The 17,205-nt window shown below is 34.0% G+C and overlaps 1 protein-coding gene across 2 annotated transcripts in view; it reads right to left on the minus strand.

Moving 5' to 3' along the window:
- The window catches only part of NCAM2 (neural cell adhesion molecule 2), a 503,501-nt gene that overhangs the window by 171,990 nt on the left and 314,306 nt on the right, over positions 1–17,205 (minus strand). For both annotated transcript variants that reach the window (XM_041735239.1, XM_041735240.1), the window contains exon 6: positions 1,504–1,621. In XM_041735239.1, coding sequence (XP_041591173.1) covers positions 1,504–1,621 — 118 coding nt within the window. The remainder of the gene's footprint in view (positions 1–1,503; positions 1,622–17,205) is intronic.

Here is a 17,205-nt window from a genome sequence, read left to right on the forward strand (position 1 = left end):
TTAAATATGAGAATTTTGAACAAATGTTGAACTTTAAGATAGAAATCTAAACAGAAGAAGTCTCTCTGGAAAGATACAATGATGAGAATGAGATTCTAGAACAATATTTGTTCATTGTAATGAATGATCCAAGAGCTTTTCTTGCTGCAATTAGATGTAATATTGACTTTTAAGGATACACACCAGAAACCAGAAGTCTCTGAGATACATGATCATTATCTGGGGTGATATGTTCATGTTTGATGTATAATCCTTTAAAAAATACAAACAGTATGTCAGCAAGGAATTAATGTTTGCAAAGAACATCTATTTCCCTATTTGAAGAAACATCTTGTTTATGGCTACCTGCCGTATTAAATGGATAAAAGTTTGAAATGGGTAGAATATCTGTAAGTGCTCAGGAAGTAATAGAAAAAAAAGGGAATCAGACTGCAATTATCCTTCTTAAAATAGTTTTTTTAAAAATCTAATCCTCACCATGGCTACTTTTGTCAAAGTGAATATATTTCTACTAATTGTTTTCTTGTGATTATTCTTACATTATTGGTTTATGAAGTGTAGAAGAGATTCTATAAATACCTGTAGCCATGTTTGAGTGGTAACCTGAACTAATAACTAATATGTATTAATAACATTATCCATTTGTAAAGTTTCATTGTCTCTCTTTTTTTATTTTTTTAAAGTTTTTATTTATTCATTCATGAGAGACACAGAGAGAGAGAGAGGCAAAGACAAAGGCAGAGGGAGAAGCAGGCTCCAGGCAAGGAGCCTGATGTGGGACTCGATCCCAGGACTCCAGGATCACACTCTGGGTCAAAGGCAGGCGCAAAATAACTGAGCCACCCAGGGATTCCCCACTGTCTCCCTTTGAACAGTGAAATATGTTCACTAAAAGAATGAAATATGTTGATAGCTGTTTGATGTTAGTAGAAATCAAATAACACTCTAAAATCTAAAACAAATATATAAAAGTAAACTGTCAAAGAATAGATTTAGAAAAGAGAGTTTCTTCATTTGATGAAGTAAGCTTTTTAAAAATGACATTATATTTATGGAAATTTAACTGTACATAATGAGCTTTTTTCCTGAATAATACGGTACATAAATAAAATATGTAATTACATGCTAATAAAATATGATTTCTATACACATACAATGATGGTGCCATTAATTCTAATATTCCTATTTCTAGACACTCTCTAGCAGTACATTAACGTAATGTAGTTGAATCAGTCATTAGATTTCTGGGCCCATTTTTGCTCAAATGTGCCTTATACAAAGAATAAGCAATGCAATGGGTGTAGCCTTTGACTTGGGTTCCATCTCTCTGTTAATCTCTCTAACAATTTAATCTAACCAATTTAAGAGAAAACAAAACCAACATGACCTTTTATTAAAATTCAAAAGAATACTTTTATTCTTGATAAAATCACATCAGAAATACGGTTCCATGAAATTGATTCTGGACACAAGTCAGAAGGATATGTACGCACAATAACCTACCTGTACCAGGAGATGGAGGGCTCAGGAGAGCCAGAGGCCCTGCAAGATAACGTCATCTCTTCTCCTCTCTCTGCTGTGGCATTAAAGGTTTTCTGAGGCATTGTGATTGCTGGCGGCACTGAAAAAAAGAGATGAACACAGATTAAATAGAGATGAAAAACATTTCATCAACACAATTGGGACTTTCTTACAACTACTTTTGTTGTTGTTAAAATGCTAAGCTTCAGAACCTGATAGCTTACTTCTATATCTTTGTATCAACAGGACGAACTTGGTTGCACAGTAAGTGACCTTAAGACCACTGACCTGCCTTCCAATGTACAATAAGTAGATGATTCACCTTCATATTATGTTACTATTTTTAACCTATCAAACTAGATGAAACAAGAAACTAGACATTTTAACAAATTTATATATACATACATTTATGAAATATTTCTCACAAAAAGACAGACTATAGCGCCCTGATTGACATCAACACTGAGATCTACTTGGAGCATAAATGGATTTCCTACTTGGGTTCTCACTGGTGTATGTAATTCTATAAGCAATCCTTCACTGCTTCAAGACAGGGCTTTCAAATTAGGTGTCAAACTATAATGTTCTTTCTGATTAACTGCACTTAATTTCTTCATACAACTATAGAACATTTTATGAAGAGAAACTGCTAGAGCCATAGAGAGTATGAAATAGATTTTCATGAACAATTCAATTTTAAAATTAAGCTTCCCAATTCTAACTAATTACATCGCAAAAACTGTATAGGCTGCACATTTTGAATATGTTGAAACTGTTGCTAAAATGTACTGTTTGCAATAAACAAATCAATAGCATCCATAATAAATGCTAAATTTCAAAGTAGAGCATAAATTTTTATTTAATGCACACTTTTATGATTTTCAATTGAATATGACAAAATTATATTCCTAAAATTAATTATATTATTAGAATTGTTTTTTATATATCCTAAACAACATGACCAGACAGGCATTTAGAAGTGTGATAAAAATTAAATACATCTACAATAACATTCAGGTCAGCACTGATGCTGTATCATTGCCATCGATGGTAGGGATGGGAAATGATACGTATCTTAGCAATTAAGCACAATAAATCAAGTTTCTGCCTTTATGAATTTAGATACAAGGGACATGATCTGACACGGTGTCTCTAAAGTAACATAATAATTACAAGTATTACAATAGGATGGACCCTTTTTCAGATATTAACTATGCATTTTAACTACAATGAAATTAGACTTTCTGTAACTTGTTTTACTTCTTTTGTAATTATAGCACATTTTAATCAAAATGTATTGCCTTTCATTTTGTTATAACAAAGGTGGTTCCAATAGCATCATGGCTACATTTTATTACAACAATAAATATTTGTAACCCATTAGATAATTATAATGAAAATGAACTCTTTAATAGAAATTCTCGCTATGGTAAAGTATTTGTGTAAATAGGAATACTTCAGGGTACCTGGGTGGCTCAGTTGGTTAAGTGTCTGCCTTTGGTTCAGGTCATGATACTAGGGTCCTGGGATTGAGCCCTGCACTAAGCTCCCTACTCGGTGGGGAGCCTACTTTTCCCTTCTCTTTCTCTGCCCCTCCCCCACGCTTGTACACATCTTTCTCTCTCTCATAAATAAACAAAATCTTTTTATTTTAAAGAAAGACTTCAAAATGGAGAATCACATGCTCCAGTTCTTATCCTGTTATTTTTACTACCTTAAACAAATTATTTATTATGATAATTTTCTATAATGTAAAATATTATTTATTATCATAATTTTCTATAATGTAAAATGCATACGCTGGATGATCTGTAAGAATTGCAAAATCTTAAAGTTTACGTTATATGATAGAGTGACTCTGCTAATGAAATGTGCATTCTTAATTACAATGTGGATTTGTTGAACAATATTATTATTGCTTATTTATATGGTACTTTGAAGAGTAATTCCAGAGCCATTCTGAAGAATAACAGCATTCAAAACCTGCAGAAATGTTCACTAATTCTGATGCCAACATGTTCAGAGAATTCATTAGTCACTGTTTTAGACTACGGAGCATTTTATGTGTAATACCTCATTGGTTCTGAATTTGCTATTTAGTTGGATTAAATAATTTAAAAAGGGATTACAATTATATTTCATCTTGTCATCTTGTCATCTCATAAGACCCATATCTAGTATAATTTTTCTACTCTATTTTAACTTCTTAAAAATACTTTTTGTATTTGACAGTATCTGAAATATCTAGTTCTAATAACCTTACAAAGATTTATATTCCACATATATTAAGTAGTCAATGTTTTCTGGCAAGTTTCAGTTCTCATTCTTTAGCTTTAAGAAACATGAGAATGGGAGGGAGATAGCCCCATAACTCTGACTTAAATGGAAATTTTGGTCCATCTTCATGTTCTAATTCCCCTCACTGGCTGTTCAGGAAGCAAAGATCCCACTAATTTGATAGCTTAATTCCCTTTCATCAACAATAGCACCCAGCAGTTCCACATATATTTTATGTCTTACAATCTCCCTCCACGCATTACCCCTTAAATATTTCTCAGAAAATGAAAACATGGTATTAACTATGGAAAACTCTTGTGGTTCAAATTGACCACCTACCAATAATTCCTCCAAATTTATTCAAGAGAAGGGTAACAACATCCTCACCCCCAATCACCATCATTGTCAGGAAAGCTACTCTTTTATAACTCATTGATTAACCACATCTGACCAAAATATATATCATCAAATAAATTCACATGTCTGTTCTCTATCCAGCAGAAGACTACTAAAATTAAGACTCATGTGTTTTTTTCTACTTTTCCTTGTTTTTACTATTAAGGCTATGTGACTCTCAGACATTAGCATAAGGGGAGATTTGAAAAGAATGGGAATATAGTAAGCACCAGTCATCTGTCTCCCCACCTGGGCAGCAACTGCAGATTCTGGCTCACGTAACTGTCTTGCATCTCTGGAGTTTATTGAAGGCTTCCAGCTTCCAGGAGAAGACATGGAAGGTAAGCGGCAAGCAAAGTCTCAAAGAAGTATTTGCACAGCCATGTTCATATTCATAGCAGCATTATTCACAATATTTTACAAGTAGAAGCAACCCAAATGTCCATCAATGAATGAAAGGATGAGCAAACTGTGGTATACAGTCACAGAACGACAAATACTTTGTTATTCTGCTTACTATGTACGTAGAGTAGTGAAAATTATAGAAACAGAAAGTGGAATTGTGTTGCCAGGGGCTGCTAGGTGAGGTGGAATAACAAGAGGAATATGGAAAGGACAGGTGGTGGAAGAGGAGAATAGGAAGTTATTGTTAAATGGGTATAGAGTTTCAGTTTTCTAAGAGGAAAAGGTTATGGGGATGGATGGTCCTAAACGCTGTACAACATTATGAATGTATTTAATGCCACCTGACTGTACATTTTTAAAGGGTTAAGTTGGTACATTTTTATGTTATGCAATATTTACCAAAATTAAAAAAAAGAAGAGGGAAAAATCATATATGCTATCTCAGTCCCAAGAGAAGAGATAGATCATGTTAACACTGAAGTACCTTCTGGTTTTAATATTCTATATTGTTTGTCTTAATGTATATGGAAAGTAATTTAATTTCTTTCCTCAGGTCTTTCCATGAGTTCATCCACATGTGGTTCTTTCCATTTTACATATACACTGAAGAGAGAAAAAATGAAACAACTAGGAAACCACATTGGCAAAGCTGATTCATATTATTCAGGGATGCTAGAAAAGTGATTTTTTTTTTCAGTTTAATTTTAAGACTACTCCTTTGACACGGAAGCAAGTACAACTTAAGTCTTCAGCACTTTTTCATGTACTTAGCTGCTGATAATATGTAGTAAAAGAATGATTGGTATTTTAATATTATGTAGACGCTAGGCAGTAAGATATTTAAATTATGTATAATGCATTCTCATCATGATTTTGCTCATTTGATTAATACTATCTAATAGTCTTATCAGGCCTTGATGATATCACATGTGCATGGATTTTTCTTTATTCTATTTTTTATTTTTTTGTTTTGCTCTTTACTTCTGTTTCATAGGCTATTATATCATCTAACATCTCTCAATTTTCATTAATATTCATTCTAGTTATTTGCAATAATCCTTCACTTGGTATTTATGAGGATGTTCAATTTAAGGTGCTACTAAGTAAGAATAAGGTTTTTTTGAGGAACTCAAGACATAAATTTAGCAAATACAAAATATAAGATTAACATAAAGAAAAGCTAATAAATTATACCATTTCATTTTGAAAGAAAATCTAGCTCATTGGTAATAGTAAATTAAGTGTTATAGTCATTTCTTTTCAAATAGACATAGTTGCTCATGCGGAGTGTTAGCATACTTACTACTTCCTTCTATAAAATCTAATCAAAAACAATTTTTAATGTACTCGACTGAGAACTGGTAACTCATTGGTGGGCACTTTCTGCATATACTTTCCTAATATGTAAATATAGTAAAACAGCAACATAATTATAAAAATCTGTTGAAACTGAGTTTTAAAATCAAACCTATCTGAGGAAAACAGTAAGGGTTTTATCTGATTTCATCTGATTACAAAATTGGCCCAAAATGTTGCTTAAAAAAAAAAAAAAAACCTCAAGGGAGATATTTCTGTTAGCATATCAAATTCTATTCATAGTAAACTCTAATATGGAAAATGTCATAAATATTGGCAAATAAATATTGCTTTCAGGGGAAAGTATAAAAGGAAAGAAAAAATGTTAACTGGGGCTTTGTTGCATTATTATGCTTTTCTGTATTTTCCAAATTTTGTCAAATAAATCTCATTTTTATGTTCTTTTACTTTGACTTTCAAAGTAGATCATATTCACACGTTCAACAATGAAATGAAATTGATAGGCAAATTCTTAACTTTTCTCCTTTCCTCCTTAACCACTTAATTACTTGTAATTTTATGCAAATATTAACATTTTTAATATTTTTTTGTTTCCTTCTTCCTTTTATAAAATAAAGCCTTTTTTATACCATGCTTCTTTTCTCAAACTAATAGTACTACTAATAAAGGGATATATTCACGTCACAATGTAGAGAACTTTTCACTCCTGTTCAAATTGCACAGTCTTCTACCCTGTGGATAAACTACTGAACATGTACATGTCACCTGAGAATATCCCAATATTTATCTATTACAATCTTTATCTACTGCAATCAATGCTCCAGTTAATTATCTAGTAGTAAAATTTGTATGTCAAGGAGTAAATATATATATATATATATATATATATATATATATATATATAAAATTTTGACTGAAGAAAATTAAATCAAAGTGCCCTCAGTTGTCACTACACAATTTTTGACTTCAGCTATGGACTATTTTCATCACAAGAAAAAAGTATTAATGAACAAATAAGAAAATAAAACAATAAAAGTTGAAGTAAATAATTTTCAGATAATTCCTAAAGTTAACCCATAGCTGAATGTCTATAAGCATTATAACCCTTATTAAAGAAAGTCCAAGTAAAAAAATTACAATTGGAAGCACGGAAAGCACTACTTTGATTTTCTTTTTGTTCCCACAGTAAGAGATGATAACTAAATAAAAGACTCAAGTTAATATAGAAGATACCTCAGGGCAGAATTTTATAAAAAGTCTGAAAGTCTTAGACATGCTGAGGAATATTTTCACAATTAAGCATGGTCATTTTTATGTTTTTCTGAGTACACTTTATATCAACAATATTCTATAGTACTCAAAGTATGTTTCAAGAACCTCAGAAGCCCTCAAAACCTTTTACCAACCACATATCTCTGTGAGTAGGGATTTCTCCTGCAAAATTCCCACAGTTTTTACAATCCCAGGTATTGGATTGTGCTAATGGAGGAAAAGTTCAATAACCACCTAATCTAAAAGAGTCTTTTTTCGGGTTCAAAAATATATCACAGAAGATTGAATGAGCAACAGATACAAGAATCTCCCTATCTTCTGTTATAGTACACACTAGAGAAACTTGCAAAAAATTTAAAATACAAAACAAAACAAAAGGATGTCTTTTTGTCTTGGAGTAGTCCCAATAGTTTGTTTCCTTCTGTTTTCCTTGCATGAAGAGACAAATGCATATATTTGTAAATGATACATCCAGTAAGGGATTAATATCCAAAACATTTAAAGAACTTCTACAACTTAACACCAAAAATCCAAATAATCTTATTTAAAAATGGACAGAGGATCTAAATTGACACATTTCCATAGAAGACATTAACAGATGGCCAACAAACACATGAAAAGATGCTGAACTTTAGTAATCATTGGGGAAATAAAAACTACAAGCACATCAAAATCACACATGATATATCACCTCACATCCAGAATGGCTAGCATCAAAAAGACAAGAAATAACAAATGTTGGTGAAGATATGGAGAAAAAGGAATCCTCAGGTACTGTTGGTCAGAATGTAAACTGGTGCATCGCTATGGAGAACAGTATGAAGTAAACTTAAAAAATTAAAAATAGAAATACTATATGATCCAGTAATTTCACTACTGGGTATTTATCCAAAGAAAATGAAAACAGTAATTCAAAAAGATATATGCATCCCTCTCTTTATTTCAGTAATATTTATAATAGCCAAGATATGGAAACAACCAAAGTGTCCACTGATAGATGAATGGAGAATGAAAAGTTGTGTGTGTGTGTATATATATATATATATATATATATATATATATATATATGTGCGTATATATACACACTCACATATATACATAATATATATTATATAAAATTGTAGCAGGGAAAATAGTCACTAATACTGTAATCATGCTGTATAATGACAGATGGTGACTACAGTTATGGTGAATACTGAATAACGTATAGAATTATCACATCACTAAGGTGTATATTCGAGTAACATTATACATCAACTATACTATAATAATAATTTTTAATGTAAAAAGAAGCTCCTATGCAACTGTATTTTTGAAAATGTTATTTTCTTTAACATGGTATTTAGATTAGCAAGTGTCTCCAGAGTGGGAGGAGGTCAAAGAAACTACTGGGAGAGGTGGGTTTGAGAGGGAGGCCTCTGTGTCTAGGTGATGTCACTCAGCAGCTCAGCAGGGGAGCTCCAGAGGGCAGCAGTGGCCTGGGGTGGCCCAGAGTTTGTCTTGTCTACAGCTAGCAGAAGATGAGTGCACTTCTGCAAGGTGTGCAAAGCAGGCAGATTCTAAATGGTTAAAATATGCATATTTTGGCTATATTTAAAACAATAGATGTGTAAAAATATGAATTTGGTGCTAATGAGGCTTTGAGCTAATGGTCCCAGCATGCTAGGAAAGCAAAAACAACATGGCAATTAAAATAGGAGGAAGGGGTTTTTCTTTGGCTCATTTATATGACAGGAATGAAGGTAAGGCTGATGACAACAAAAACTTTGGGAGAAAAGGGCTATCTTGGTATTATATTAAAAACTGTTCAGTTTATTATAAAATCTGAATAGATATTAGAATAAATCATCAAATGATCATACAGCTCATAATTTTAGGAAGTTACAATTATTATATGTTTTTTAAAAGAACAGATTTTATAAGACCAATATAATTTCCATCAGTCATATGCTGCCAGAAAGAGAGTTACAGATTTCCTTTGTTCCCATCTAAGTAGATATAAATGGTCTTAAATATACTCATGGAAAAAGTAAGTAAGTAGTCTGAGCCATCCTAAAGTCTGAGCTAAAAGTTCAGAGCCACACTTGAATGACAAATTAAATATCAATCAAGTGAGCTGCTGTAAATCATTTCAGTTAATATCTTTATTGAGAAGATACTCATTTTGAGTTTAAAAAATGAACAACAGAAAAATTCTGATCATTTACATGTCAACAAGTTTAAAAATAATATTACAGATTTCCAGTTCTGGGTTAATGAAAGTCGCCCCAATGCATCCTGCCTGTATCACTTAATTCTTCTCTAACGCTTAGACAGCACGCATGGATAATCTCTTTGAGGATTTCGAAATGTAAATAGTAGCAAGCACATCATTACTAGAAAAATATCAGAATTTGAAATACTATAAGAAAATCTGTAAAAAGCAAACAAACACAAAAACCACCACATTATTATTATTATTATTATTATTATTATTATTATTATTATTTTCCTTCAGAACCCTTGGCCTGGACTGAAGGCAGCTGGATACTCTGAAAAAAAAAAAAAATCAATATGGCCTGATGTTGATCCAGAGATGCCTTCTGGTTCAGTCTCAGAGAACAGAAGAGTTCTCCTGGGACACAGCACTGGGAGCCTGCAAAGCCTGCAAGTGCCTGAGTCTCAGCGAGAAGAAATTCTTTCTCATCAGTTAGAAGAGCTGTGCTCCCAAGAGGGCAAGGCAAATCCCATTGCTTTGCTCCTTCTCTTTCCTCCAGCTAGTTGACCCTCAATAAAGGCACATCTGTGGAACTGAGGGGTAGATAAAACCCCAGGTTTTAGTCCAGGGAACTAAAGGTTATTCATGGAATCTTGGGTTCAGCTTTGAGCTGTACATTTGGAGATATGATCTTAAACAGTCTCAAGACTTTGAGAATTGAACTAAGAGATAAACCACCACACAGGTACTGAAATGGCCCCAGGTGCACATGCATACAGATCTGAAAATACTGCAGAGGTTGTGAAAATGTAACTAATTTTTAATCCACACCCCACAGAAGTCTGGTCACAATATGTGGCCTGAATTTCTACAGATTGTGAAAATAAAGATATCAACATCATAAAATTGCTAAAAACCAAAGCCATACAAATACAAAAGATGTATCAGTTTTAGGAAAATAATTCAAATAACTGTAGGTTTCTTATCAGAAACTATGGAGGCCAAAAGGCGGTGATACAATATTTTTTAAGTGTCATAAAGACAGATATTTTAGAAAAAGTTCTATGTCCAGCAAAAATATCCTTCAGAAACGAGGGTAAAATACATTATCATGCTCAGATAAAAGACAATTAAAACTTCTGCCAGGAGATTTGATCCCTAATGAACTGGAAAAGGAAACTCTTCTGACAAAAGACACATTTTATCAGAGGAAGCTTCAGGGATGAAGAAAGAGCAAGAGAAATGGTAAATATCTTTGTAAAAATATGTTTAATGATAGAAATAGAACTTTAGTGTTGTATAATAGAGGTTTTCAGTTAATGCAGGTATAGTACATAAGACAATTAAGACAAAGAAGAAGGGGGTATAAGGACGTATGGTGCTACAGCTTCTACATTTCAACTGAAACAGTAAACTATTGGTTCCAAGATAAATAGGCACATTGTAATCACAATAGCCATGAGAAAAAAAAAAAAAAAACAGATACAGCCAATGACATAGTAGATAAAAAAGAATACTAAATAATGTTCACATAATCCAAAAGAAGGCAGGGAAGAGGAAATAGAAGAATGAGAAACAGAATAAAATGAAAACAAACCAAACCCATATGATGGACAGGTAAAAGGATGAATATTTTATTTCTAAGACTGGGAATAAGTAAAGAACTCCCCACTCAACACTCCTGTTTAACATCATACTGAACCCAGTACTAAGCAAGAAATAAGAATAAAAGGCAGACAATTGGAGAGGAAAAAATCATTTTCTTCCAATTTGCAGATGCATAGTTGTCTTCACTGCATATCCAAAAATCTATAAAAGCATTGCTAGAACTAATAAATGCCCATAACACAGTCACAAGATATGAGCAAAACATACAAACATGATCATATTTCTGTATACATATTTGCAGTGAACAATTATATATTAACATACATTTATATTATAAATATTTATATTATTTTAATAACGTATTAAAAATAGAAAACCATATTCAATAGCACCAAAATAGAACACTTAGGTATTAATCAAACAGCATTCATGTATGACATCTGAATGCTAAAAACTACAGATTAAATAAATGAAAAAATACCTTAATAAATGAAGAGATATACTGTTCATATATTTGTAGACTCAATATTGAAGAAAATGTCAAATATTTCAAAATTGCTATCAAGACTCTGCACAATTCTAACTAAAATCCCAGTAGTATACCATTTTGTAGACAGAATGACTCTAAAGTTTAAGTGAAAGGCAAAGAAACTAGTAAAATATTTTTGTAAAAGAAGAACAAAGTCAGAGTAATTGTACTATCTGATTCTAAGGCATGGGTAAAGCTATGCAACTGAGGAAGCATAATAACGGTGCAGGGATAGGTGCACATATCAGTGGAACAGAAAAGAGAGTCCAGAAATAGACCCTTATGATACAACCAATGTCTTAAAATTTTAGTTTACAAGGTGCAAAGCCATTTCTTTCTCTCTCTCTCTCTCTCTCTCTCTTTTTTTTTTTTTAAGGTTTTATTTATTCATTCCTGAGAGACATAGAGAGAGGCTGAGACACAGACAGAGAGAGAAGCAGGCTCCCTGTGGGGAGTCCGATGCATGACTCAATCTTAGGACCCCAGGATCATGACCACAGCAAAAGCCAGACACCCAACCACTGAAGCACCCAGATGCCTCTGCAAAGGCATTTCAATACTTTGAGAAATAGTAATGTTTTAGTAATGGTTTTTAAATATTTGCATATCTAAAAAAAATTTGCATATCTATATGCAAATACATGAACCTGAGGACAGAGAACTCATCCCTCATATAAAAATGAGCATCACCTTGAAATTAGAACTTAATCAGAACAAGAAATATGGAAGGACCACAAACACGTGGAGGTTAAGGACCATCCTGCTAAAAGATGAAAAGGTCAACCAGGAAATTAAGGAAGAATTAAAAAGATTCATGGAAACTAATGAAAATGAAGATACAACCGTTCAAAATCTTTGGGATGCAGCAAAAGCAGTCCTGAGGGGGAAATACATCGCAATACAAGCATACATTCAAAAACTGGAAAGATCTCAAATTCAAAAGCTCACCTTACACATAAAGGAACTAGAGAAAAAGCAACAAATAGACCCCACCCCCAGCAGAAGAAGAGAGTTAATTAAAATTCGAGCAGAACTCAATGATATCGAGACCAAAAGAACTGTGGAACAGATCAACAGAACCAGGAGTTGGTTCTTTGAAAGAATTAATAAGATAGATAAACCATTAGCCAACCTTATTAAAAAGAAGAGAGAGAAGACTCAAATTAATAAAATCATGAATGAGAAAGGGGACATCACTACCAACACCAAGGAAATACAAACGATTTTAAAAACATATTATGAACAGCTGTACGCCAATAAATTAGGAAATCTAGAAGAAATGGATGCATTCCTGGAAAGCCACAAACTACCAAAACTGGAGCAGGAAGAAATAGAAAACCTGAACAGGCCAATAACCAGGGAGGAAATTGAAGCAGTCATCAAAAACCTCCCAAGACACAAGAGTCCAGGGCCAGATGGCTTCCCAGGGGAATTCTATCAAACGTTTAAAGAAGAAATCATACCTATTCTACTAAAGCTGTTTGGAAAGATAGAAAGAGATGGAGTACTTCCAAATTCGTTCTATGAGGCCAGCATCACCTTAATTCCGAAACCAGACAAAGACCCCACCAAAAAGGAGAATTACAGACCAATATCCCTGATGAACATGGATGCAAAAATTCTCAACAAGATACTAGCCAATAGGATCCAACAACACATTAAGAAAATTATTCACCATGACCAAGTAGGATTTATCCCTGGGACACAAGGCTGGTTCAACACTCGTAAAACCATCAATGTGATTCATCATATCAGCAAGAGAAAAACCAAGAACCATATGATACTCTCATTAGATGCAGAGAAAGCATTTGACAAAATACAGCATCCATTCCTGATCAAAACCCTTCAGAGTGTTGGGATAGAGGGAACTTTCCTCGACATCTTAAAAGCCATCTACGAAAAGCCCACAGCAAATATCATTCTCAATGGGGAAGCCCTGGGAGCCTTTCCCCTAAGATCAGGAACAAGACAGGGATGTCCACTCTCACCACTGCTGTTCAACATAGTTCTGGAAGTCCTCGCCTCAGCAATCAGACAACAAAAAGACATTAAAGGCATTCAAATTGGCAAAGAAGAAGTCAAACTCTCCCTCTTCGCCGATGACATGATACTCTACATAGAAAACCCAAAAGCCTCCACCCCCAGATTGCTAGAACTCATACAGCAATTTGGTAGCGTGGCAGGATACAAAATCAATGCCCAGAAATCAATGGCATTTCTATACACTAACAATGAGACTGAAGAAAGAGAAATTAAGGAGTCAATCCCATTTACAATTGCACCCAAAAGCATAAGATACCTAGGAATAAACCTAACCAAAGAGGTAAAAGATCTATACCCTAAAAACTATAGAACACTTTTGAAAGAAATTGAGGAAGACACAAAGAGATGGAAAAATATTCCATGCTCATGGATTGGCAGAATTAATATTGTAAAAATGTCAATGTTACCCAGGGCAATTTATACGTTTAATGCAATCCCTATCAAAATACCATGGACTTTCTTCAGAGAGTTAGAACAAATTATTTTAAGATTTGTGTGGAATCAGAAAAGACCCCGAATAGCCAGGGGAATTTTAAAAAAGAAAACCTTAGCTGGGGGCATCACAATGCCAGATTTCAGGTTGTATTACAAAGCTGTGGTCATCAAGACAGTGTGGTACTGGCACAAAAACAGACACATAGATCAATGGAACAGAATAGAGAACCCAGAAGTGGACCCTGAAATGTACGGTCATCTAATATTCGATAAAGGAGGAAAGACTATCCATTGGAAGAAAGACAGTCTCTTCAATAAATGGTGCTGGGAAAATTGGACATCCACATGCAGAAGAATGAAACTGGACCACTCTCTTTCACCATACACAAAGATAAACTCAAAATGGATGAGAGATCTAAATGTGAGACAAGATTCCATCAAAAGCCTAGAGGAGAACACAGGCAACACCCTTTTTGAACTTGGCCACAGTAACTTCTTGCAAGATACATCCACGAAGGCAAAAGAAACAAAAGCAAAAATGAACTATTGGGACTTCATCAAGATAAGAAGCTTTTGCACAGCAAAGGATACAGTCAACAAAACTAAAAGACAACCTACAGAATGGGAGAAGATATTTGCAAATGACATATCAGATAAAGGGCTAGTTTCCAAAATCTATAAAGAACTTATTAAACTCAACACCAAAGAAACAAATAATCCAATCATGAAATGGGCAAAAGACATGAAGAGAAATCTCACAGAGGAAGACATGGACATGGCCAACAAGCACATGAGAAAATGCTCTGCATCACTTGCCATCAGGGAAATACAAATCAAAACCACAATGAGATACCACCTCACACCAGTGAGAATGGGGAAAATTAACAAGGCAGGAAACAACAAATGTTGGAGAGGATGCGGAGAAAAGGGAACCCTCTTACACTGTTGGTGGGAATGTGAACTGGTGCAGCCACTCTGGAAAACTGTGTGGAGGTTCCTCAAAGAGTTAAAAATAGACCTGCCCTACGACCCAGCAATTGCACTGTTGGGGATTTACCCCAAAGATTCAGATGCAATGAAACGTCGGGACACCTGCACCCCGATGTTTCTATCAGCAATGGCCACAATAGCCAAACTGTGGAAGGAGCCTCAGTGTCCATCGAAAGATGAATGGATAAAGAAGATGTGGTTTATGTATACAATGGAATATTACTCAGCAATTAGAAACGACAAATACCCACCATTTGCTTCAACGTGGATGGAACTGGAGGGTATTATGCTGAGTGAAATAAGTCAATCGGAGAAGGACAAACAGTGTGTTCTCATTCATTTGGGGAATATGAATAATAGTGAAAGGGAATATAAAGGAAGGGAAAAGAAATGTTGGGAAATATCAGGAAGGGAGACAGAACATAAAGACTCCTAACTCGGGGAAACGAACTAGGGGTGGTGGAAGGGGAGGAGGGCGGGTGTTGGAGGGGAATGGGTGACGGGCACTGAGGTGGACACTTGACGGGATGAGCACTGGGTGTTTTTCTGTATGTTGGTAAATTAAACACCAATAAAAGTTAATAAAAAAATAAAATAAAATAAAAATAAAAATAAAAATGAGCATCAAATGAATCAAAGACCTAAACTGAAAACATAAAAGTATAGAATTTTTACAAGAAAACTTGGGAGAAAAGTCTCTGTGACTTGGGGTTAAGTGAAGAGTTCTTAGACATGACACTTTCAAAAAAATGGTCCATAAAGAAAAAGATTAATACTTGGACTTCTTTAAAGTTAAAAGGCTTTGCCTTCTGAGTTACACTGTGAAGAGAATGAAAAGATAAGCCACAGCATGGGGGAAGTACTTGCATATCACATCTCCAAACAGGGAATTGTATCTGAAATATATAAAGACAATCTAAACTCAACAATAGGAGAAAAAAGTGCCTAAGAAGTGAACAGATACATCACTATAGAGGCTGTTTAGAAGGCAAAATTGCTCTGACAATTTGTAAGGAACTCTCACAATGTAATAGTGAAGAAAAAAAAATCCAATTAGAACATGGTACAGACATTGCAGAGAGACATTTCACTGAAGAGGAGATGCCATAACAGAAATGAGAGATAAGAACATGAAAAGGAGTGCACTATCTTTGGCCACTGCATAAAGCCATGGCAATGCATTGCAGAAATGCAGATTAGGACCAGAGATTTCACTACACACCTCTTTTGATGTGTCACATTAAAAACAAACAAAAAATAAAATTACAAAACTGACAAAATCAAGCACTGGTATGAATGAGAAGCAACTTGACTTCGTATGTATTTCTAGAGAGAATTCAAAATTACACAGCCATTGTGGAAAATGTCTTGGCAGTTTCTCATGAAGATAAAAACATGCACTTACCTTATAGCCCTGCAACCAAACCCAAGGTATTTACCCTAGATAAGGCTAGGCTTTAGATGATTCCATTTACATGACATTCTTGAAAAGACAAAATTAGAGTGAAGGAAAGGGAATGGTGGTTGTGTGGGGCTGAGAGGTTACAGGAAGATGTAACTTCAAAGAGAAAAAAATAAAAGTGTTACTGAATCTGGTGGAGGTGGTTACATGAATCTATGTATACATTAAAATTCATCAAACTGTACAGTAAATATAAAAAAGAAGTAAATTTTACTGATGTTAATATAAAGCAAATAAAAGAAGTAAATTTTACTGATGTTAATATAAAGCAAATAGGCAAACTTCAAAAAATTATGTGGTAAGGTTTTACGAAATTATAATTGTATTATAAATACTATCATTGTATAATTTAAATAATGGCATTATTTAATGTATAATTAAGTGTATGGCAATTATCTACCAGATTCAATAAGGTGACATCTGAAATCATCCACAACTCCTGGAGAAGTCAGTTCCTCATTGTTTAGAAGCAGGAAAATCGATATGCCTGGGTGACTCAGTGGTTGAGGGTCTGTCTTTGGCTCAGGTTCTGATCCTGGGGTCCTGGAATTGAGTCCCCCATCAGGCTCACTGAGAGAGACTGCTTCTCCTCTGCCTATGTCTCTGCCTCTCTCTCTGTGTCTCTTGTGAATCAATAGATAAAATCTTTAAATAAAATAAATAAAATATAAAAAGCAGGAAAATTTCAGAAATTTCCCAAAATCTGAGGGAGTCTTGACTCACATTAGGGTGTGCTTTTTTCAACTTTACTTT

The sequence above is a fragment of the Vulpes lagopus genome, chromosome 20 (assembly GCF_018345385.1).
Source record: "Vulpes lagopus strain Blue_001 chromosome 20, ASM1834538v1, whole genome shotgun sequence".
Lineage (NCBI taxonomy): Eukaryota > Metazoa > Chordata > Mammalia > Carnivora > Canidae > Vulpes > Vulpes lagopus.